The 26196-nt window shown below is 41.6% G+C and overlaps 1 protein-coding gene and 1 pseudogene across 1 annotated transcript; both read left to right on the top strand.

Annotated features, from left to right (window-relative positions):
• The first annotated feature begins 4232 nt into the window (after positions 1 to 4232).
• LOC107699385 (uncharacterized) lies at positions 4233 to 7986 on the top strand. The gene is made up of 2 exons (XM_016500623.1): positions 4233 to 4299; positions 6174 to 7986. Exons 1-2 carry the CDS (start codon positions 4289 to 4291, stop codon positions 7762 to 7764), a joined length of 1602 nt encoding a protein of 533 aa, XP_016356109.1. The 5' UTR covers positions 4233 to 4288; the 3' UTR covers positions 7765 to 7986.
• Positions 7987 to 19445: 11459 nt separating this feature from the next.
• LOC107699391 (uncharacterized) lies at positions 19446 to 21451 on the top strand (annotated as a pseudogene).
• Positions 21452 to 26196: the final 4745 nt, after the last annotated feature.

Below are 26196 nucleotides of genomic sequence, written 5' to 3' on the forward strand. Positions count from 1 at the left end.
CAGCAAGAGGAGGCAAGGAAATGCCTATTAAAGATAATCAGTGCTGTGCAGTTTCTGGCAAGACAAGGTTTATCTTTTAGAGGCCATGATGATGATGAGGGAAACTTTAATCAGCTTCTAAAATACAAGTCAGAAGATGACCCTAGCCTGAGCAAATGGTTGTCCCTCAAAACTGATTATACTTGCCCGCAAATTCAGAATGAAATCCTCAATTTATTCAGTAATTCTATAATTCGTGGAATTGCAGAAAAAATCTATTCACTTCCGAACTTGCAGTTTTGTGTCATCATGGATGGTACCCAAGATTTATCAGGAAATGAACAAGAATCAGTCTGCCTAAGATATGTTGATCACGATTTAATAGTCCATGAGGAATTTGTTGGCCTGTATGAAGTCTCTGTTACCACAGGAGAGAACCTGGCAAAGGTTCTGAAGGATGTACTGCTCCGTCTTAACTTATCCATTACTGGGCTGAGAGGGCAGGCTTATGATGGTGCTGCGAATATGGCAGGAAAATATTCAGGGGCACAGGCCATCATCAAAGAGAGTCAGCCACTTGCATTATATGTCCACTGTGGTCCGCACTGTGTAAATTTAATTACACAGCATGCTTGCACATCATCTCCTGTTATCCGTGACTCTTTGCAGTGGGTTCATGAAGTGGGAGGGTTGTTTCGCCAGTCTATGAAAATGAAGTCAATTTTCCAGGATATTTCAAAGCCTGAGAGTGGATCTATTACAGCCATCAGACCTTTGTGTCCTACAAGATGGACAGTGCGCACCTCTGCCATTCGTGCTGTGCTAAAACAGTATCAGCCAATGTTACTCGCTCTGGAGGAAATGGCACGTGGTCATTCAGAGTCAGCTTGCAGGGCAAATGGTTTGTTTGATAGATTTCAAAAAGGCAATGTTTTGCTTGGCCTTTTACTTGCCTTAGAAGTGACAGAAGAGCTTGAGTGTCTCAATGCTTCTCTTCAGAGCCGCAGTCAGACAGTAGATGGAATGCTAGCTGCTGTCAACTGTGTGAAGGACACAGTTGCAAAAAAGAGAACAGAGGATGCATTCCAAAGTGTCTATGACAAAGCAACACAAATGTGTAACTCCCTAAATCTGTCTCCAATTGTAATGCACCGTGTTCGAAACCCTCCGAAACGTCTGTCTGGTCAGGGTTCAGCACATGTACCCACTTCTTCTGCAGAATACTTCAGGGCAGAATTTTTCAAGGACCTTGATGTTGTTAATGTGCAGTTTCAAGAAATATTTGAGCAAGAGAGTCTGCTTACGATCAGTGCTCTTGAAAAGGTACGATTGACAGGAGAGTCTGATGGTGGTCTATTGGAACAGTATCCAGAATTGCACAGGGCTTCACTGAGGGTGCAGTTAGCAATGTTTAAGTCCAAGTATAATTATCAGTCAACTACTGAGGCTGCAAGAATTCTTCAGAATATGTTGCCAGAAGTCCGCCAAGTCTTTGACCAAGTGGAAACACTTGTGAGGTTGCTCCTGGTTTTCCCTGTTTCTTCAGCAGAGGCTGAAAGAAGCTTCAGCAGTCTTCGAAGATTAAAAACCTGGCTCCAAAGCACAATGACACAGTCCCGTCTAAACAGTGTTGCTGTGTGTCACATCCACAGTGACAAAATTGACAATATAAATAGGGAGATGATTGCTCAGCAGTTCATAGATGGGAAGGAACGTCGCATAAACACTTTTGGCAGTTTTAAGTAACTTTATATATTGAGATATATGTTAGCTTTAACACTGTAAAAAGCTACTACTTTTAAACAAACCAGCCAGGAAGCTTACAAGAAATGACACTAAATGTTTATTTCATCTCATTGTACAATTGATACAGGGTCTGCATACCTTGACATGTTTGTCAGTTGAGCTCAATACATAGTTTCTTTACAATAGTTTGTTTTGAATTACTTTTTGTATTATTTCATTCCTGAAACATGGACTGTAGAATAGAACAGAATAAAGTAGTATGTGAATGTGCAAGTATCCATTACTGTGTGCCATGTACTGTACATACAACATACACAAAATACAATTTGAAATATGTAAACAATATACTCTCAGTACCCTTATAAGGACATCTTTGTACTTTATACTCGAAAAGGTGCACATTAGTACCTTAGAGTACCAATATGTACCTTAATGTACAACTATGAAACTTTTTGGGGTAAATAGGGTACAAAGATGTCCTTTTAAGGGTACTGTCCCAGTGACATGCTGTTGCATTTCCTTCTTTCTTTCTTTCTTTCTTTCTTTCCTTCTGTTTTATAATCATATATAATAATATAATCATAAAGCATATAAAGCAAAAAAGGTATGATTAAAAATAAAACCTGTCAATTATACAAGGGAAAAAACAGGTATAACACAAGACATTCCGTCCCCCCCACTTTTGAAATGATGGCTACACCCCTGGGTAGGGGTGGGATTAGCAGCTCAAAATATATTTCAATGATATACTGTTACTACAATAGTCATTGTAGACTTACATATTTCTGTCCATTACATTTTATATAATGTATTCTTTTTAAATTCTCTATAAAATTGTTGTTTAGGACCAACTATACAAATATCTTCATGATATAACATAATTGCAGATATTTGACATTTCTATAGTTGCAAATATGTAATAAAGTTTACATTGTACATTATGTCAGTAATTCCTTACTGTGGAATACATTCGAGCATCTAAACGTACAAAAATGTATGTTTTGTACTGGTAAATGTTATATACTAATACATATGTGCAAACACCAACACCAGTCTGAATTATCAACTAAAAAAAAACGAACAAAAAAAAACATTTGCAAACCTTTGTTTTACATTATTTGAAGAAAGTTTTTTTTTTCATCTAGAATAAAGACGCTTTCTGAACATTACTGAATTCATCTCATGTGATCATAATCATAATTATTAAACAGTATACTATGTATTTCTTTAGGTGTACATTTAGGGTTTTTTCTCAGTGTAGAAAAAAAAATATGTTTGTGCACATTTATGATACAAAGATCAGTTATCAAAGATGAGATTGTTTCCTTATAAGCACAGAGAATGTTTACTGTAACTTACAGAGATATGTCACTTGTCCAGTTGCATTTTTCAGCTTCCAACTAGAAAGGCAACATTCAAAGTCGTAGCACAATTTTTTTACTATTTGTTCCAGTAGCCAAGAGTCAGAAAGTCCCAGATTTAATAACATACGTATATTAAACCTGCAGTATGCTACTCAAGAAGTTTATTTTATCTGAAGGTCTTGACAACTTTATAAAAGTAATCATTCACCCTTGATCTGATTTTTGTACATCCGGTGACATATGTTCCTGTAGCAAGCCAAAAACTAAACTTAGCATGAATTTTCCACAAAAATTAAGTTCTATGTTCATCAGCATGAAAACGACACAACAATTATTCATCATATTGCTCAAACTACCCTAATCTTTCACTTGCAATGCATTACAAAAACATAAAGCAATCACAAAATGCAAAAAGCAGATATAATATGTCACTGTTGCTGTGCTTCTAAAAAACAAGGTTTGTGATAAAAGCAGATATTTATAGACACGCCTAAAATAACACACACACACACACACACACACACACATATATATATATATATATATATACAGTCTTTCTGGAGATTACATTAGTAACAACACTGTTGAAGATGGAGCTTGTATGGTAATATTAACACATAAATATAACTGGTAGCATTATATTTTATTTATTTTAAGTAACAGCTATTTTCACATTCCTAATATGAACATTATTTCAACAAAAATGCACAAATATCTGTATGCATGATACAAAACATATGGTCAGTGCTTGAATTCATATTAGTTACAGCAGTCCATTAACAGTAGGAATAATGTCTACCAGCATGCAATCGTGTGTTTTCCCCGGCATTTTATTCATAATCTATTCAGATACTAGAATGCACATATAGTTGGGAGGGACTTCAGCCAGTTAGACTTGTTAAATTAACCAGCATTTCCGTCGAAGCTGCCATTTCATTCAGAGACTCGATGCAGAGGCTGGTGTGTAAGAATATTTCTTTATATTTATGTTTCATAGCAAAACTGTCTCAAACTATTTTGACAGGAAATAATATACTTGAAATAGATGTTTTTGTTAATGATTAAATATTCTAGTTTATATACTAAAAACATTACAAAACTTTATAATTACAAAACACTACTTTTTTTTTTTCTGTAAGCAGACTGGAAGGTGAAGGAAAAGCTCTTCTGAGAGGAACACATTTAGTCCAGCGATCATCATGAGTATCACGTGAGTTGAAATTCACATGCTTTCTAGGAGGGCAAATTAATTACTTGTTTTACATTTTAGGAAATCACTTGCTAAAGTGGTGTGAATATTCTGTATTGATACTGAACTATGAAATGATTTTATAACAATCCACCACTCACACACTAATCCTGATGTGGTGACCTATCATTACAAAGACAAAACTAGACAGAAAGGAACTGAATGAGCGTCATTCCATTTGGCGTATTGTTTTATGGCGCCATCTGATGGACTCAATGGTCTATGGTCACAAAATAGAAAAATGCTTTGATATTATATATAAAGCTACTTTCTCACACCACTAATTATTGTGTCATTAATAATAATAAAATAAAAAAAAACAGCAAACATATTGCTACGAATTCTGAGACTGTGAGTAATAATTTATTATATAGTGATTATATAGAATAATGAGTAATATATATATATATATATATATATATATATAAAAAACAGCACATTTGGTTAATTTCAAACCAGAGACGCTGCCAGTATTTTGAAAAATAAAGGCTGTTTGGTCCTGAATATGGCATTTAATATTTCGCTACATAAAATATGTAACAATATCTCACAGTGTTTTAGTGTTTTAGCAAGCAGTCACTTGCATTCAGTTAGTTTTAACTGCTGTCAGTTTTTTTTTAGTTTTTTTTATGCTAACTAACGAAGCGAACTTAACTGAGGTAATGCAACGTCACATGACATGAATGTTATTCACTTCACATTTTTTAAGCGTTTTACTTACTATCGTTCCGTGGTTAAAACACATATTGAGCTATTACATGAAAGCTGATAGGTTGCAGTAAGCTGTTCTGTACATTTTAACTCACCTTCTGATGTTGAATCAGTAGAAAAGAGGAAGAGATGGTGCCGCTTGAACTGAGGATCCTATCCGTCACGCCACATTAAAGAGCGTCAAAATCATGTTTTATTGTTTGCATTGCGTGAAAAGTTTGACAAAATTTGTTTATTATCAAAATTTTCAAAACACAAAGCTCACTGAGATTATTTGTTGTGGGTTGCACTCCAAATAATGTTAAGTTTTAATTGCGCATGCGCTGAAAACAGCATAGACCAGGGTTCCTCAAATCTTGCCCTGGAGGGCCAATGCGCTGCAGAGTTTAGCTCCAACCCTGATCAAACTCTCCTACCTATGATTTTCTAATGATCCTGAAGACATTGATTAGCATGCTCAGGTGTGTTTGATTAGGCTTAGAGCTAAACTCTGCAGGAAAGTGGATCTCATGGGCCAGATTTGAGGATCCCTGGCATAGACCGTTAAAACGAAGATCACGTGACGACAACAAGGATTGGTTAATGGACCACAGCTGCTGAATTCAAAATTAAAAAAAAAAAAACTAGCATAGTAATCAATCTTACTTCCATTATGAAAGCCATGGCAAAAATAGTGAGCGTATAGCCTATTAGTATGATATTTCAAATTCAGCCACAGTCTCAAACGCTTAACTATTGACAGTCCTTAGCTGTGACGTTACATGTGACAAAATATAAGTCTATATTTGTGATCTGTATGTACCTTATAAAAAAAAAAATATATATATATATATATATAATGAAAAAAATATGCATTGAGTGGGGGAAAAACACTGGAAATGAGCCCTTTTGCAAATACAACTTGGTGGAAACCTCATCATGTAATGGCAGCATAATGTGAGGGGCCTCATCTGTTTGAAATATTGTTTATAGGGAATACATTGTTTATGTTCAAAAAGTATCAAATAAATGTTTACACTAGCCATAACCTCACTTAAAAGGTCTGTTTTCTGATGGGCATTTAGTCTTAAATTATTGCTACACAAACATTTTGAGAAATATTTGTCTCCATCTGCATTTTACAGAAGGCCGAAGCTTCCACCACGCAGACCAACTCTGATTCATGAAGGTCCTCCAAAACGATCCCGTCTACATACAGAAAGGAAAGATCTTGATGAGAATGGAAAAGTCCGAAAATGGACTTATGGAGAAAAAGATGACAGTAAACCAAACAAAACTGTTCTTCTGGTGGGAGAGACCGGCGTCGGTAAGACGACTCTCATCAACACCATGGTCAACTACTCACTGGGAGTGAAGTTTGAGGAAGAAAAGTGGTATGAAATTACAGAAGAAGCAGCCAGAGATCAATCAGAATCACAAACCTCTGAAATCACCATGTATGAGGTCTTTTCTATGAAAAGTCCCATGTCTCTCACCATCATTGATACTCCAGGCTACGGGGACACTAGAGGACTGGATAAAGATCTGGAAGTTGCTGAGAATTTATCTGCACTGTTTCAAAGAAAAGATGGAGTTTGTGAAGTCGATGCCGTGTGTTTTGTGATTCAAGCGTCTAAGAATCGTCTCTCAGACAGACAGCATTACATTATCAGTTCAATTCTGTCTTTGTTTGGAAAAGACATTGTGAACAACATTGTGTTCTTAATCACACACTCTGATGGTCTGCCTCCCACAAACGTCCTCGGTGCCATTAAAAAAGCTAAAATCCCCTGCAGACGAGACAAAAATGACCAACCTGTTTATTTCTTTTTTAACAACAGACAGACTGAAGGCCGTCACACTAAAGAACGTTACCTTCGTGCTCAAAGAAACGCCTGGGAAGACAGTGTGGAAGGCATGAAGCAATTTTTTCAGTCTGTGAATGAAATGAACAGAAGAAGTTTAGAGTTGACTTCAGATGTCCTGATGGAGCGCATTCAGTTTGAAGCATCCATCTGCAACTTAACGCTGCGAATTCAAGAGAAGGAGCTAAAAATAGATGAAAAACGCCAGATCCAGGAGGCAATGATGCAAAACATGGAAAAGATTGAGGAGTGTAAAAACTTCACCATTAAAGTAAAAAAGACAGTCAAACATAAGGTGACCATTGAGAGCAAATCATGGAAGAACAGGAAGGCGACGACCTGCACCGTCTGTGAGGAAAACTGCCATGAGTTTGACTGCTGGTGGGTTTCTGATCCCAGCAAATGTGAAGTCATTAAAAATGGCTACTGCACCGTGTGCACAGGGAAGTGTCATCACAGCAAACACATCAAAGAAGACAAGAAATATGTTATGAGAATTTCAAACGTCATGATGGAGTTTGACTCTATAAAAAAGGAATATGAAAAAGCCCAAGAAGAGTCCAAAATATATTCATTTTTAATGCAACATCTTGACAAAGATTTGAAGGAGATTGAAGACCAAAAGTCAAATCTTCTCACCGAAGCTTACCAGACCATCAAGCATCTGTCTCAGATCGCATTAAAACCAGACTCTGCCTTCACTCTTCAGCATCTCGACTTCTTCATCCCCAGAGTGAGGGAGGCTGGGAAAGAAAACTGGGTGCGAGAGCTGGAGGAAATGAGGAGAAAAGCTGTAGCTGACGAAGCCAATAAAGGTGCTCTGAGTTATCTGAAAGCTGGTCTGGCAAAACTGTTTATGACTGGGAAATGATTGAATCCAGTACAGTGAACAATGAAAGTAGAAGCCTGCTGCTTACCATGGGATATCAGTGCTGTTGACTGTCTCTGCAGAGGTGTATCTACAGAACTTCTATAAACCAGAAGATGCTTTTCCATTCCCTGTTTACATCATAGAGATTTCAGCTATTTTAATTTTTTTTTAGTAATGTGAAGGCCACATAAAAATGTATACTTTTCTTAAAACATGAAATTGTGCCACCATATTTTGAAACCTCATATTTTGTACTATTACATATAGTGAGTATAATATTATAGTTGATGTTGTATGCTGTGTTACCTTCTTATGGCAATAAAAGAAGAAAAATGAAAAAGTTGTCCTTGAATTGGCTCGTTAACTCTCTCAGTGTGCTATAAAAAGTCATGCTAAATGCAAACTGACATGAACAACTACATACCAGAGAATATGAAGATGCTTTATAAAGTAATAGAATAACCTAATGTATGATCCTGTACTGTTCATGGTTGAAGCGGAATAATTATAATTTAAATGACTGTAAACTAATTAAAGGACAGACAGACAGACTCAGTGGTGTAGGCAGAATGGTATTTTTGGTCGGGACTGGGCAAAAGTTAGCGGGCACTAGTAACTAACGGACGGAGTCGGACTCAATATTCAGGTCATTTCAATCTTCTTTTCTTTGATCCTATTGAAAAACAAACCGTAGAACACAGTGAAAGACACACATAGTAAAACTACCACGTCTCCGTCACCAACAAGAACGTGCTGCTGGCTGCTGGCCAAATGGGTGCCCTTAGCAGAATTGTATTGTTGTGTCCCTCCCCCAAGTATTATGGAAGTAAAAAAAAAAAAACACCCATTATATAGGGGTCAAAATACAACTTTAATAAAACATAAAAGTAATTAAATAAATAACATGTAATTTAATTGTATTATTTACAAATTACAATTGTAGCTCTACAGCAAAAAATTTATAGATAAATAAATAAATCCAAAAATCAACGGCAGCGGATATTTGCACTAAGTGTAAGTGTCTATTTACACTACGATAAAAATAGCAGGATTTTCTGCTATTTATACTACTTTTTTTTGCAAATAGTGGCAATTATCTGCACCTCAATATTGTAGTAAATTATAAAACAGTATGCAATAATAACGTATTGAGTGTAATTTATCATTTTAATTCAAATAAAAAAATGGATGCCACCTTATTGGAATATAAAGCCCTCCCTACACCTACCTTAACCGATACTTTATTTTCAACTTTTTAATTATTTCCTTAATTTTTATTGAAAATAAATGCCTTTACGATGTGATATGAGATGTGAAAAGGGAGAAACAAAGTTTGGCAAAAGGCGGATTCGAACTCATGTCGATCGCGTCAAAATGACTATAGAATTCAATTTACCATCTACACCACTGGAATTGTTACTCGCCAATAGTCTTTTGTAGTGTTGACTACCCCAATCACACGTAGGTGGGCAGAGTTAGTGTAAATAGCTTCTGTCAACAAGGCGGCCTATTTGCACTTTTAGTGTCATTAGCGCCACTCCGAAAATCAACACTGATATACAGTACGTCATCTGCTGGAGCATTCCAAATTTCTAAATTGACACTCCTGCTTTTTCTGGAGGCGAAGTCGTCAATGAGCTCACCATATGATAATTAAAACATTAATTAACGTTAATCAACATTATTAATGTCAACAGCCAAAAAAGTTTCACAGGATTTTTTTTTTAACCAACTGGGATGGTGCCCCTCCTGGGAGTTGGTGCCCTACGCAAACTGCGTACTCTGCATATAGGGAGCGACGGTACTGAACATAACCTAAAATCATTCACAAGAGCCCCCAATCCCTAAATACTGCTGCAGATTACAATAGCTACAACCTGTCCACATACAAAACCTGAGTGTCACTGTTTCACTGGCCTCTTCTGGTTGTTGTGTGTACTGCTGCTAATGAGCTAACTAGCATGACCTGTGGCTCATCAGCTCCCCTATATAGCTCTCTGTATTTGCCTTGTCTTTTGTCAGATCATTTGGTTACTCATGTTTGGTTCTTGTTCGTGCAGTGCGTTTGATGTCTCTCAGTTCACTTTCGAACATTCACTTCACGTTGTGTGTATGGGAAAACTCCTGTTTTACTCTGTACTGAAGCCTGATTTGTTCACATTTGTGTAGCTGCACAAACCAATGGTGCTTTATCCCGCCAGAATGGGCGGAGCCGACCTATCAATAAGTCGTCTCGCAGCGCCTTTCATCAGATCATTCTCCTTCAGTGACGAGGATCATCTCTTCGCTGACTCTGGAAATAGCCATGAAGCCGAGGAAAAAGAAGCTCCAGCTCTGCTCGCCGCTGTCAAAGACGCCTGAAGCAGCGAGGATTCACTGTGGCCATCCGGCGCATAAAGAGCAAGCAAGAGCGATTTCTAAAGAGCAAATTTCTCAGTGCGCATGGTTTCAAACCCCTTGCATGAGATGGACGAGCAGAGTGAGCGCATCGCCTGTCTCAGCAGTGCCCATGCAGAGGCTGCGCTCACTGAAGGCTCATGCTCCCATTGCGAGAGTATGAGTCTTTCCCATCTACACTCGCGGATCGCCTTTTCAATGAAGGCGGTCCCCCTCGCTCAGCCCTCCCGTTTCATTTCTCTCCTAAGAGAAAGAAACAGCAGGGTAGTGGGTCCTTCTCAGCGGGCTCGAGCGGTGTCACTTCGGCTCAGCGTCTGTGTGCCCCACCCTCCCCGCGTACTCTCGCCTCGCCGGTGTGTTTCACACAGGAAGTTCAGCGCCCCTCTTCGGTTGCGAGCAGCTTGGTCTCATTCGGCATGTCTGAAGAGGACGTCATCATCGAGGACGTTATCACTGACGACTCCATGTCCTTGGCAGCATCTGATACAGAAGAGTGGGGAGATTCCAGCGATGAGCCCGAAGTCCCTCCCCCCTCTCAAGCTCCGAGGCCGAAGCTGGACACCAAACTCATCCGCGTCCTGTCTAAGGCGGTGGAGGATCAGGGCCTCGATTGGTCGGCTCCGGAAGAGCCCACCCACGGCCTGTTGGACGAGTGGTACCTGCCGGGAAGCCATCAACAATCCTCTCGCCAACGCCCCGCCCCATTCTTGCTTGCAGTTCATGACGAGCTCACCAAGACGCACCTCTTACTCAGCCCCAGTAAATCCCTCTACAGCAGCAGCTCTCACCTCCGTTGACAGCGCTAACGACAAGGGATACAGCAAGCTCCCCCCTCTGGAGGAAGCGGTTGCTGCTCATCTGTGCCCGCCATCTGCCCTCGCGTTGAAGGCCCATGCAGCACATCCCTCTAAGCCCTGCAGGACCACCTCGGCTCTCTCCAACAGAGCTTGTGCAGCAGCCGGCCATACAAAGGCGGTTCTCCTGGTGTTTCAAGCCAAGTTTCTCCGCAGCATGGACGAGTCTGTCCAAGAACACCAGGAGGCTTTCAAAGAGCTGCGCACAGCAACATATCCTGCTCCACCACGAAAGCAACGGCACAGACGATCGGCAAGACCATGGCCAGTTTGGTGGTGCTGGAGCGCCACCTATGGTTGAACCTCACTGAGATCAGGGACGCTGAGAAAAAGGCCTTCCTAGACTCATCGGTCGCGCCGAAGTGTCTGTTCGGCCCCGCTGTGGACTGGTTTGCAGAGAGGATTTCGGAGGCTCAGAAGATGTCGCAGGCACTGCGTTCTATACATTACTGAAAGTACTTTTTTACAACTATTTACAACATAGCTTAGGTTTAACATCAGAAAAAAAACATCAGTTGAGCCCAGCCCTGCCTCCATGTGTTCTGGGGTCTTCAGGAGGTGAATCTCTTGGTGAATGGACAGCACCTCCTCAGCGATTTGGAGGACAATGCGGTGACAGTGGAACGGGGCATGTCAAACTCCCTGGAGACCACTCTGTATGATGTATCAATGGCAGACAGGAGAGAAACACCAGGGTCTGGATTGTGGCACTCCATCACTGTTGCCATTCACTTCTCAGAAGATCCAGCAGCACTGTCAGGGCCTCCCTGCTCAGCCAAAAAACATTAAAAACCTGTCCAGCGCTGCCATATTCAGCTTTATCCTGCAGTACAGGGTCTGGTCTGATTTAAGGAAAGAAGGAAAAGAGAAACTGTTTAGAGGTATGACAACATAATTAGTAGAAAAAATATTGAGGTACTTTAATAAACTACTTTTAGTAACTACTAATACCACATTGGGGAAAAACTACTAGTCATATTTCTAACCTTAGCTAAAGGGATAGTTCATCCAAAACTGAAAATTCCAAACCTGGAGCAACTTGAGGGCGAGTAAATGATTACAGAATTTTCATTTTTGGCTGAACTATCCTTTAAGTAAAAGTATTATCTTGCATACTCTAATATACTTAATGTATTGAGAGTAAAAGTAAAGGTATACAATATTGTTCTGAAAAAAGTATTCGTCAGGATGGTTTTGCATTAATATTACTGCTGCACTACTGTGTATGTTGCATTTTACTTCTGAATATGTTCAAGGTTATTAAATTTAAAGTTGCCTACTAAACATACTGTTGGGTAGTTTATTCTACAACAATGCATCATGTTGTAAAAGACCATATTGTTGTAGTGTTGCTGTCCTGTGAGGAAAAAAAAGAAAACTTAGTACTTCATATTTGTACGAGATTACTTAACTAATGTACTTCCTTACAGTCCTCCTCTGATAATTTTGAAAATGAAAGTATCAACATTTTGTCAGAATATTAACACATTTTTGCTAACTATATCAAAGGCTGCATCTGAAGGACTCAGACCGGCCATACAGAGCACTGTTCATCTGTGACAGCTGCCACTGAACATTGAGCTGTACTATGCTCTATTTTTTTTATTCACAGTTTTATTTTTATGTTTAACTGCCTAAAAAATCTGGGTTGCAAACCTGTCTACATAGGATCACTAGGGTGAAGACAATAAACTATATAAAATCGGACCTTTGTAAGATATCAGTCAGCATTTGAACTGCTATGTGTGTGTGTACTTTGTAGTTTTTTACATGTATCATTACATTATTCAAATAACCTCCAAGCCAATTCCAAAACCAATTACTGCATTTAAAGTTGTAATCCGACAAAGGACGCAGCAAACATGTGTAACTTACCTGGCCTCGATCTTGGCTAAACCTGAGGTACATCACCGTCTCCTCCATTATGACGCAAAACATAAAAAAGAGCAATTCTGGCTCCACCTATCCTGGCAGGATTGTCCTCTCGTCAGCTCTCCTCTCACACCGTTGCTATGCGACAGAGCTCTAATAGGGAAACTCTGGTGTCGCAATTAGGAAATCCTGCGAAGGCGGAGCGTCCTTCATGCACTTCTGAGACCTGGCCTTCGAAGTGTGCACACTCACCTTTGGGACACAGCTTTGGAGCACCTTGTGTTGATCATCAACCCACACAACAGTCAGTTGTTACCCAGACAGCGAGCGGTCTTTCTAGGAATGATTTTAGACTCCACTCAAATGCGGGCATGGATTATTGGCATGATTACTGACTATTAAGCGATTGTCGGCCTCTCTCAAACCGGGGATGACACGCCCCCTAAAGGTTTTTCAGAGGTTGCTTGGCCTTATGGTGGCCGCCGCCTCTGTGATTCCTCCTTCAGTTTTGTCTCAAAGCCCGCGTTCCGCCCCATGCCTGGTGCGGTTTCCTGTCAGGGTAGACCACCGCTGTATCAAGGCTGTGGCCCCCTGGACGACCTCTCGCCTGTTCCAAACAGGAATGAGGTTAGGCCTGACCTCCAGAAGAAAGGTAGTCACGACGGACACGTCCAACTCGGGTTGGGGCGCCCTGTTGGAGGGCAATCCGGCGTTCAGCTCCTGGTCAGCCCCAGAGTAACGCCTGCATATCAACTGCCTAGAGATATTGGAAATTTCTTAGCCCTGAAAACCATCCTTCCAGCCTTGAAAGGGCACCATGTCTTAGTCCAGTCGGACAGCATGACGGTGGTGGCTTATATCAATCACCAAGGTGGTCTCAGGTCACACACTCATTGCAGGATGGCTTGTCGCCTCCTCTTTTGGGCACAGAAAGAACTCCTCTCGCTAAGGGCGGTTCTTGTGCCGGCAGATTGAACCTTGGCGCAGACATGCTGTCCAGAAGCAAGGTAGCCCCGGCTGAACGGTCGCTACACCCTCAAACAGTTCAAGAGATCTGGTCAGTTTTCGGGAGGGCAGAGATTGACCTCTTTGCCTCAGAAGACAACTCTCAGTGCCCAACATACTTCTCGATACAGCGATGTAGCAAATTAGCTCAAAAGGGAAATGTATATAAATAATTACAATTAATTATGATTAATTACAATTATTTATATCAGCTGCCAGTAGTAACTGTAGCATAATTAAATTACCATCAACCAATCTGTTCGTCCAGCGAACATTCAATGTAAGTTCATATCAACTCTAGAAAAGGAAATTTCCATTGCCACAGAAAATACTTTCATACAGTATTAATGCATTAGAGCATGTAGTAAGGATCAAAATCGTAAAGGGACATTAATTTGCAAGGCAGAATCAGAAACTCATGTAATTTGTGCACAAGAGTTTTATTAACTAAACACTAACACAAACTAGTCTAATAAACAAACAAACAAACAATCACTCATACATGGGAAAGGGCAAATTAGGCTTGATGGATGAAGCCATCAGGAAAAACCAGAGAATGAAGCTATGAAAAGAGTCAGTTAACCATCTGAGTGAAACCATCAGCACCGTTTTAGAACGGGGTCTACAGCTTATACTAAACCTCTGTTTCTTTTAGTTAAATGTACGATACTTGCATTGACTTAGCCTGGAATGAGCGTACAGATGCAGTCTCGGATGAAAGTCTTGATGGTTTGGAGGTTCGGTGGTGTAGGAGTCGTGATCACCTTCTTCCGGGTTTGAAGAGTGATGAATTCTAAAGATGTTCTGACTCGATGGTGATTGGGAGTTTCTTCCAAGTGGAAAGTGAAAAAGAGCAAAGAGAGACATCAGCTGAGATCCTAGGATCTTTGGTGAATGGAAAGTCAAGGCCAAGGGCTGGCAGGAACTTAGGGGGTCCTTAGAAGACTAGCTCAGCATCCCCATCTTCTCAGAATCTAACAGAACAGCAGACTGACTGGCTATGTGTTGGAGCCCACCAGGCACGCCCGCACCGGCTCAGGCTCTCCACACGGGCCGCAATCAGAAGGTTTTAGCAGAAGACTTAGCAGAGGAAAACATGGGTGGAACTGTGCGTGAGCCTTTTACGGTCTGAGAAGATTCACGCCTCTCAGGATGGGCTTGTCCAATGAGAAAGGCTGAAATTCCAAGCGGGAGGTTGGAAATACTGGGGAGTTTTATGACCCTTTCTGTGAGAGCATGGTAATTGGCATATGGAACTCGACTGGGTGTTGATGCAAAATTACTAAAGATTCTTAGAACACTAATATATTGCCTATGTACCAATATGTAATATGCACTCTCGTTTAGATCATCAGAAGACAAATTCAAAGAGACCAAACATGGTATCGGTGGGGTTATATTAACTAGTGATTCTATCATAAGCATGCATAAAACAGTATACAATACAGAAGACAATAGACAAGAACAGTAACAACATACACAATGAATGTATATGTGTTCATTCAAAGAAAGGTTTTCCTATGAATTAATTAGAGAAGAGTCAATTTCTCTGGGCATTATGTGTCTTTCCTATGAGGAAAATGACTGAGTTGCTCTGCCCGCATTCCTTTGGGCAATAAAACCAGTGATATCAGCATTGGTTGCCATGGAACCAGAGGCCTGTTCTGCCTTTCTGAGGTGTTAGATGCATTTCGGGGAAAGGGTCCATAGACCCTCATATGGCTTGTTAACTGAGGGGTGTTACAGAGAATTTTATGAGAAAGGCTGAAATTCCAAGCGGGAGGTTGGAAATACTGGGGAGTTTTATGACCCTTTCTGTGAGAGCATGGTAATTGGCATATGGAACTCGACTGGGTGTTGATGCAAAATTACTAAAGATTCTTAGAACACTAATATATTGCCTATGTACCAATATGTAATATGCACTCTCGTTTAGATCATCAGAAGACAAATTCAAAGAGACCAAACATGGTATCGGTGGGGTTATATTAACTAGTGATTCTATCATAAGCATGCATAAAACAGTATACAATACAGAAGACAATAGACAAGAACAGTAACAACATACACAATGAATGTATATGTGTTCATTCAAAGAAAGGTTTTCCTATGAATTAATTAGAGAAGAGTCAATATTTATGGGCATTATGTGTCTGTTTTAGAGAGACTTGCTCTGCCCGCATTCCTTTGAGCAATAAAACTAGTGTTATCAGATGGTTTGTCTTTGGTTGCCATGGAACCAGAGGCCTGTTCTGCCCTTTTGAGGTGTCAGTTGCATTTCGGGGGAAGGGTCCATAGACCCTCATAGTTGGCCCTTTGGTTAGGTGAGGGGGCGTTAGATATTATTTGTTAAATATAACAAATATTTGTGTGTCTGATTGGTCCAAATGCTACAGCGAGATGCTCTGGCCCACGATTGGCCCAGTGCTCGCCAATACGCATTTCCCGCGATTGCCCTGATTCCTCAGGTCATCAGGCGGGTCAGGGAGACCAAGTGCACTCTGCTCCTAGTGGCCCCGCTCTGGAGGAACCAGCTTCTTTCACAGGCGAAAGGCATGATTTGGCATCCCCGGCCAGAGCTGTGGAGCCTTCATGTATGCTGCCTCAACAGGAGCTTAATCAGCTGCCAGCGAGGGTAAGCAATACCATTTTGGAGGTGAGAGTGCCGTCTACAAGATGGCTTTACAGCCAAAAATGGTCGGTCTTCCTTAACTGGTGTTCTGCACGGAGTTTGGACCCGATATCATGTGACGTGTCCCACGTGCTAACTTTTTTGCAAGAGCTGCTGGATAAGGGGCGCGCCCCCTCCATGCTCAAAGTATATGTGGCAGCTATCGCAGCGGACCATTCTCTCGAAGCTGGCCATTCAATCGGCAGGAACAACTTGATCGTTAAGTTCCTGAAGGGTTCACGGAGGCTGAATCTTCCTCGCCCTCAGACCGTGCCGTCTTGGGACTTGTCTATAGTCCTGCGAGCCCTAAGAGGGCCCCCCTTTGAGCTGCTCAGCTTGGTCGATTTGCAGCCCTTATTGCTTAAAAAAGGCCTCCTCCTTGCCTTGGTGTCAGTTAAGCGAGTGGGAGACTTGCAAGCGCTGTCGATCAGCGCCTCATGTCTTGAGTTTTGGCCTAATGACTGTAAGGTTGTTCTAAAACCAAGACATGGTTATGTTCCTAAGGTGCTCTCAACTCAATTCAGAGCTCAGGTGATCTCCCTATTGGTGCACCTGGTTACAGATGGTGAGCAGGGTCCAAACATACTCTGCCCAATGAGGGCTCTGAGAGTATACCTGGAGCGCTCTAGCCTGTTTAGACAGTCTGAGCAGTTGTTCGTTTGCTTCGGAGGCCGCCATAAAGGACTGCCGGCCACAAAGCAGTGACTTTCTCATTGGATGGTTTATGCGATAGCCCTGGCTTACGCATCAGAAGGTTTGCAATGAGGGATGGCCTCCTCCTGGGCGTTGAATATCTATTGGTAAGATCTGTGCAGTTGCCGGCTGGTCGTCGCCGTCCACATTTGCCAGTTTTTATAACTTAGATGTCCCTGCTTTGCAGGCGCGAGTTCTGTCTGTTTGATGTTCCACTCTTCCCCTTGGGCAAAGTGGTTATATTAGAGCTCTCAGCTACCAGCTTGGGGCGCAATGTGCTCTGGTTTTCAGGGGTCCTTGTTAGTGCTTCGAGACTGGGCTCTACCACATTTTGCTATAAGTTTGATTGCATCATATAATGATTGCTGTTAATAGTGTTCATCGTCTGTTTGATTACATCTTTGATTTTTCCGTACATTTCTGCCATATGTACATTAACTGACAGTCACCACTGATAAGCTTAATATTGTAGAAACTTAATTTGCTGTAAAGTTGCTTTGCAACGATTTGTATTGTGAAAAGCGCTATACAAATAAACTTGAATTGAATTGAATCCTGTATCTACTCATAGCTCACGTGATTGGACATCACACAACACAATCCCATACACACAAGGTGAAGTGAACGTTCAAAAGGGAACACTCCGGTTACTGATGTAACCTCGGTTCCCTGAGATAAGGGAACGAGCGTTGAGTCACTTGCCATGCTATAAGCTGCACGAATCGATGACTGTTGCTTTAGTCGAATGATCTGATGAATGGGGCTGCAAGCCGACGTATACACTTATACAATATACAGGTAGGCTCCACCCTTTCTGGCGGGCTAAAGCGCCATTGATTTATGCAGCTACACAAATGTGAACAAATCAGGCTTCAGTATGGAGTAAAACAGGAGTTTTCCCATACACACAACGCTCGTTCCCTTATCTCAGGGAACCGAGGTTACGTCAGTAACTGAAGCGTTTCCTGGTTCCATTTCCAGTGCTGGACTCTTCATTTTCTGTTGTGGATTATCTCGGATTGTTGGACTATTGCTTTCACCGTTCTGGATTCATTAGGACCACCAGCTACCCCTTGCAGCTCTGCACTACCAAGAAATTCACCATCTCTGCACCCACGATTCCCACCTGACTGTTTCTCCGTGTTTCTCCTGACTGTTAATAAATTATAATTTCTGCATTTGCAATTGAACGTCTCGTCATTTACCCTGACATACTGAGTATCAGTTAGAACAAAAATTAAATATGGCTTTATTTATTCCGAAACAGAAGTCATTTAAAATTTTATTTGTATATTTTTCATTTCATCATTCTACATAAATGTAGCCTATTCAAGGCACTGTATTTCCTCATCATATTTCCTCAAATAGGCTATATTATATAGCCTATAACTAAAGTGTATAAAAATTATTTTATTCAGAAATGTCATGTTTGTGGTTTCTTTTTATTTGGTAATTCGTTATTTAAATTAATAGACCAACATATTTGGAAACAGCAGTAAGTTGCCGGCATCAGTCACAAAATGTATAAAAATCTTTGTGAGGACGACTGGCAACAGATGGTCTTAAATTCCTTAGACACCGCAGACTACACGACTTTAAACACCAACTGAAAACACTGGCTGAGCCCAAATTACATTCATAATCGGCCCGAGAGTAGTGTGTTCCTGGCTTTACAGAATGAACTGGATCAGCCTGCGCTTGGAACTGAAAAGTCTTGCGGACTGATGGACGGGTTCTCTCCCACGTTACTGCGAGTTTTTAAAAGTCCTTTTTATTTAAAATTTAAAACATAGCTAACCGTTTCATGTACTTTGTATTTCAGCAATAAACCTGGTTTAAATAAAGTATGGGTGCTCCCTGCTGGCATTCACCTCTAATTTTGAGGCCACGCCCTTCCCTAAACGAAGCCTGCGGGAGATACAATGATGTGCGCGCATGCGTGTGGAAGCCCACACTTTCCGAAATGCAGAGGAAATATTATTTAAACGTTTTCCTTTCAAGGTATGGTGCTGTATGAACAGCATAATTGTAGAATTAACTTTGTATGGTTTCACAGATTTCACAAAATGTGTCAGATAAATAACACTGCCCGCCCATATTCCTTTTAATCATGTGACAAACTGAAGAATACTGGACTGAACCGACATGAGAGTGATTAAATGATGGCATGTACATTTTTGGGTGAACGATCCCTTTAACCCCAGCAACAATGGATTTACCCAATAACCACCGTCGGCACAACAGTATGGATGATCCTCCCAATATGCTGTAAGTGACTGTTCTTATCCATTACTCACTTGATTCAGAGGATCATAATCTCTAAAAAGTCCAGCCAGGCTAGCCTTTATAACAAACCTTTCATTATTATATAAAGGCTAGCCTGGCCTCAGGTAAACTGTTGATCTTTAATACATTAATTCAAAGGGATTTCCTGGTTGAACAATTTTTTAAAAAATTGTTGTAATTATTATTTTCATGTTAAAAAAGTACATATTAAATGGTTTACATTTTACACAATAACAAAATCTCTGTATTTTGTTTTGACTTAGTCTTACATTCTCACAACACAAATATTACTAAATTATTTGCATCTATTTGCATTTTACAGAAAGCCGCAGCCTCTACCACGCAGACTATCTCTGATTCATGAAGGACCTCCAAAACGATTCCGTCTACATACAGACAGAAAAGTTCTTGATGATAATGGAAAAGTGAGACAATGGACTTATGGAGAAAAAGACACCAGTAAACCAAACAAAATCATTCTGCTGGTGGGAGAGACCGGCGTCGGTAAGACGACTCTCATCAACACCATGGTCAACTACTTACTGGGAGTGAAGTTTGAAGATGAAGAATGGTATGAAATCACAGAAGAAGAAGCCGGAGATCAATCAGAATCACAAACCTCTGAAATCACCATGTATGAGGTCTTTCCTGTAAAGAATCCCATATCACTCACTATCATTGATACTCCAGGCTACGGAGACACTAGAGGACTGGATAAAGATCTGGAAGTTGCTGGGAATTTAGCCACTCTGTTTCAGTGCAATGATGGAGTTTGTGAAGTCGATGCCGTGTGTTTTGTGACTCAAGCATCTAAGAATCGTCTCTCAGACAGACAGCATTACATTATCAGTTCAATTCTGTCTTTGTTTGGAAGAGACATTGTAGACAACATTGTGTTCTTAATCACACACTCTGATGGTCTGCCACCCAAAAACGTCATCGGTGCCATTAATAAAGCTAAAATCCCCTGCAGACGAGACAAACGCGGGCAACCTGTTTATTTCTTATTCAACAACTGGCAGGCTGAAGCCCGTCACACTAGAGAACGTCACATTCGTGCTCAAAGAGACTCCTGGGAAGACAGTGTGGACGGCATGAAGCATTTCCTTCAGTCTCTGGATGAAATGAACAGAAGAAGTTTAGAGTTGACTTTAGATTTCCTGATAGAGCGAATTCGATTTGAAGCATTCATCTGCAACTTACAGCTGCAAGTTCAAGAGAAGGAGCTGAAAAAGACTGAAAAACTTCAGATTCAGGAGACAATAAGACATAACAGGGAAAAGATTGAGGAGAGTAGAAACTTTAGTATTAAAATAAAAAAGACTGTTAAAATGAAGGTTTCCATTGAGAGCAAGTCATGGAAGAACAGGAAAGCGACGACCTGCACCGTCTGTGAGGAAAACTGTCATGAGTTTGACTGCTGGTAGGGTGCAAATCCCAGCAAATGTGAAGTCATGAAAAACGGTTTCTGCACCGTGTGCACAGGGAAGTGTCATCACAGCAAACACGTCAAAGAAAACAAGAAATACGTCATCAGCACCTCAAGTGTGACAATAGAATACGACTCTATCAAAAAGGAATATGAAAAAGCTCAAGAACAAACCAAGGGGTTTTCAGTTGTGATGATATTGACAAAGATTTGAAGGAGATTGAAGACCAAAAGTCAAATCTTCTGTCCGAAGCTTACCTGATCATCAAGCATCTGTCTCAGATTGCATTAAAATCAGACTCTGCCTTCACTCTTCAGCATCTCGACTTCTTCATCCCCAGAGTAAAGGAGGCTGGGAAAGAAAACTGGGTGCGAGAGCTGGAGGAAATGAGGAGAAAAGCTGTAACTGAAGAAGCAAATAAAGATGCTCTGAGTTATCTGAAAACTGGTCTGGCAAAACTTTTCCTGTCTCAGCAATGATTGAATCCAGTACAGTGAACAATGAAAGTAGAAACCTGCTTCTTACCATGAGAAATCAGTGCTGTTGACTGTCTGTGCACAGGTGTATCTACAGAACTTCTATAAATCAGAAGATGCTTTTCAATCCCGGGGTTACATCATAGAGATTTCAGCTATTTTCAAATTTTTTTTTTTGTAATATGAAAGCCACGTAAAAATGTATACTTTTCTTAAAACATGAAACTGCACCATCAAATTTTGAAACCTCATATTTTGTACTATTGCATATAATGAGTATTATTATGTTTATATTGTTATATACTGTTTTACACATTAAAATAAAAATAAAAAAGTGAACGAATTTGTCCTTGAATTGGCTCGTTTATTCTCTCAATGTTTGTAAAGTCATGCAAAATGCAAACTGACATGAACAACTACAGATAATGAAGATGCTTTATAAAGTAATAGAAGAACCCAATGCATGATCCTGTGTTTACGTGTGGAAGCAGAATAATTATCAATTAAATTACTGTAAACTAATTAAAGGACAAGACAGACAGACTGTAGATATGCCAAATGCTTCACTGATTAACCATTAAGATCAGTTGGATTTAATGATCAAATCTACAGTATTCAAATGACAAGTGTCAAGCATTATGAAAGAAACAAAAAAAAAGATAAAAAAAATAAATAAAAAAATCCAGATTAAACGAAATACTGAAGGTCTATTTGAATTCATAACCATAAAGTTCAGATCCCTGATGCCGACTGGTCAATAGCCATGTTTTATCTACGGTAGATGGATACACTGTCAAAACTGTTTTGTGTACTTTGTATTTCAGCAATAAAACTGGTTTAAATGAAGAATGGTTGCCCACTGCTGGCGTTCTGTTCCATCATTCACCTTTAATTTTGAGGCCACGCCCTTCCCTAAACGAAGCCTGCGAGCCGCCAGAAGAACCCCACCACTCAGCCTGCAAAGCCGGCGCAGCCTCAGCACCAACGCAAATCTGAGCCTGGGCTGCAACAGCGCTCCCGGACGGCGGAACGCTTCCCCTTTCCGAAGCGTCAAGGTCCCCGCCCACGAGTTGTGCTGGACCCCGAGCTGCCTAAGCCATCCTGATAGAGAGGAAAAGGAGGGGCTCTGTTCTCGCCTCGGCCGGAACGCCCCGCAAAACAGCTCGCTTTCATTCTCCATCCCTCTGAGCTCCTCTGAGCAATGGAGTTTCGTTTCCAGCGGGTCATGTCCTGCAGGTGCAGCGCGTACCCGAATGTTTCACCGCTGTGATAGCGGACCCACATACAATAAAGAGCAAAATTCCTCTTCAATCTCTCTCTCACACTCTCTTGAATGCGAGTTCCCCGTCTTTCTCGGCGAGCTCTCATTAGAAAAAATAAACCCCCTCGCCTCCCGTTTCACGGCTTGGGCAGCCATTCCAGGAGTGTCAAGTTGGGTTTTAAAAACAATTTGACAAGGTTACTCGCTCCAGTTTGCTCGCAGGCCACCTCGCTTCACAGGCATCATTCAAACTTCTGTTCCGGACAACGAAGTACTCGTTCTCCGACAGGAGGTGCAGACGTTGCTTGCAAAAATACTCATTCCAAAGAAAGATGACAGGCTCAGACCCATTCTGGAAATCAGGCGTCTGAACCACTCGCTTATGCGTCGGTCGTTCAAGGTGTTAACTATAAAAGACATCCTCGAACACATTTGCCCCGAGGACAGGTTTTTCACAGGTTTTTGACTGTGGATCTGAAAGATGCATACTTTCACATCCACATAGCCCCCCTTCACAGACCGTTCGTGAGATTCGTGTTCAAGGGAGTGGCCTAACAGAATACAGTCCTTCCGTTTGGACTGTCTCTGGCCCCGCGCACTTTCACGAAGTGCGTAGACGCGGCTCTTTCCTCTCTGAGACAGATGGGAATCCGTGTTTTGAACTACCTCAATGATTGGCTGGTTCTAGCCAGGTCAGATTAGGAGTTGGCTGCTCACAGAGAGCTGTTACTAAGCCACTTGGAGCGCTTTGGGTTGATTATCAACCCGCACAAGAGTCAGTTGTTACCCAGACAGCGAGCGGTCTTTCTGGGAACGATTTTAGACTCGGCCCAAATGCAGGCATGGATTATGCCGGAACGATCCCTGACTATTCAGCGATTGTCGGCGTCTCTCTGTGGTCCCTTCAGTTTTGGCTCAAAGCCCGAGTTCCACCCCATGCCTCGTGCCTGGGGCAGTTTCCTGTCAGGGTAGACCACCGCTGTATCAAGGCTGTGGCCCCCTGGACGACCTCTCGCCTGTTCCAAAGAGGAATGAGGTTAGGCCTGACCTCCAGAAGGAAGGTAGTCACGACGGACGTGTCCAACTCAGGTTTGGGCGCCCTGTTGGAGGGCAATCTGGCGTTCGGCTCCTGATCAGCCCCAGAGATCAACTGCCTAGAGATGTTGGAGGTTTTCTTAGCCCTGAAAACCTTCCTTCCAGCCTTGAAAGGGCACCACGTCTTAGTCCGGTCGGACAGCATGACAGTGGTGGCTTATATCAATCACCAAGGCAGTCTCAGGTCACACAATCTTTGAAGGATGGCTCGTTGCCTCCTCTTTTGGGCACAGAAAGAACTCCTCTCGCTAAGGTCAGTTAATGTGCCGGGCAGATTGAACCTTGGCGCATACATGCTGTCCAGAGGCAAGGTAAAAACACATTTTAATTATTTGAGTTATTTAAGATGTTATAATAGTTTGTTAATTGTGTTAAAATAGATTAAACAATAATTATTTAACAACTATTATATTTTTATAATAAACTGGTGGGGAGGGGATTGTGTTTAAGTGTTAATGTAAATAAACATGTGCAAACAATATTCTTGCTCTTGTGAATTTATTTGGATGTTAATTACATTGTGCGAGCTGTCTCTTTAATACCGCGTGGTTTACATACACGTTGCTGCTGATTGGGCTGACATGTTTGACACACCCACCAAACAAGAGAAAACGCATCTCAAACCCCGTTGCACACCGTTTCCAGGAAACATGTCGTTCAAACCGGAACGGAACGGTGCACACCGGTTTGAGCTTGAACTTGCCCCAGGTGTCCAATATTGACTTCCGTAAAAGAGGAATAACCAATGACATTTGAGGTTACAATTAAAACAGCAAGCCCTGCCCCACGACTGACAAAAATAAAAGTGTTCGCGCTAGCAGGTGAGGAAAGATTGAGCGCGAGGATGTGGGGAATGATCATGCGCGTGCGAGAGCTTGTATTCCGCGCAGAGGGTTTGAAATGAGCTTGCGGGCTCCCCTTTCCTCGCGTGTAAATCTGTTTTCCTCTCGCGGAAGTGATTTACAGTGATTTTCAGTTTCAAGACAAAAACATGAAAACCCATTATAAACGAGGCATTCGTTGCATCCAGTGGGGACATAATCATGGATTATAATTACTTATACTGTCTTTTTACGCATTGCGTTGCATCGCGCCGCGTAAACATCAGAATCAGAATCAGAAAGAGCTTTATTGCCAAGTACGCTGAACAAAATTATAAACGCAATACTTTTGTTTTTGCCCCCATTTTTCATGAGCTGAACTCAAAGATCTAAGACTTTTTCTATGTACACAAAAGGCCTATTTCTCTCAAATATTGTTCACAAATCTGTCTAAATCTGTGTTAGTGAGCACTTCTCCTTTGCCGAGATAATCCATCCACCTCACAGGTGCGGCATATCAAGATACTGATTAGACAGCATTATTATTGCACAGGTGGCCACAATAAAAGGCCACTCTAAAATGTGCAGTTTTATCACTTGCATAACCATGTTATGTTATGTACACAATGTCAACGTTGTGGATCGAGTGACCCATGGTGGCGGTGGGGTTATGGTATGGGCAGGCGTATGTTATGGACAACGAACACAGGTGCATTTTATTAATGGCATTTTGAATGCACAGAGATACCGTGACGAGATCCTGAGGCCCATTGTTGTGACATTCATCCACGACCATCACCTCATGTTGCAGCATGATAATGCTGATAATGATGACGTCATGACCAGGAAGCTTTAAAAGCACATGAGGTGCCGACGGCGTTAGCTTTCTATCATTCAGCAAAGCTCTCTGTGTGTGTCGGTCACGATCTATGTTCTGTGAGTCTTATTTATTGTTGTCTGTCCAAAAGTTACACAAGCATTCAGCAAAGAAAGTATAAAGCTCCAGCAGAAAATAAGATGTCTAAAGTAAAGACAAACAAGGGCGAAAGCAGATTGCGTTATAGACTGTGTTCCTCCCTGCCCACGCTACATCACGAGCAGGGATACACACAGTTTGTGCGTGGTCTGCTTGGGAGCGGAGCACGCGGCGTCGGCTCTCGAGGGGGCCGACTGTCCGCATTGTGAGCAGTTGCCACTGCGTTTGCTTCGCTCCCGGAAGGCTCTCTTTGAGGAGGGAGCCTTCACCAGCGTTCCTCACGGTGCTGGCCCCGCTTCCGCCGAGGCGGAGCGGCAGCTGCACTCGTGGGGTTCGCAGCTGGATCTGGTGGAGGGAATGGAGACGGGCGAGTCCCTATCTTCTTCCTCACCTGCCAGATCCACTGCCCGCTCGCTGGGATCGGAAGTCCGTTCTGCAGTTTCTTCCCCCCGGAGAGCGGGCTCTGCGCTTCTCCTATAGTCCTCCGAGGAGGTTGATGTGGAAAGTGATTCCATTGATGAGGATTCGCCCCCTCAATCCCCACAATATGAGGAGCTATTGGAGGTAGTTACTCGTGCGGGTGCCAAGCTGAACA

This window comes from Sinocyclocheilus anshuiensis, unplaced genomic scaffold (genome assembly GCF_001515605.1).
Source record: "Sinocyclocheilus anshuiensis isolate Anshui unplaced genomic scaffold, SAMN03320099.WGS_v1.1 scaffold971, whole genome shotgun sequence".
NCBI classification, from domain to species: domain Eukaryota; kingdom Metazoa; phylum Chordata; class Actinopteri; order Cypriniformes; family Cyprinidae; genus Sinocyclocheilus; species Sinocyclocheilus anshuiensis.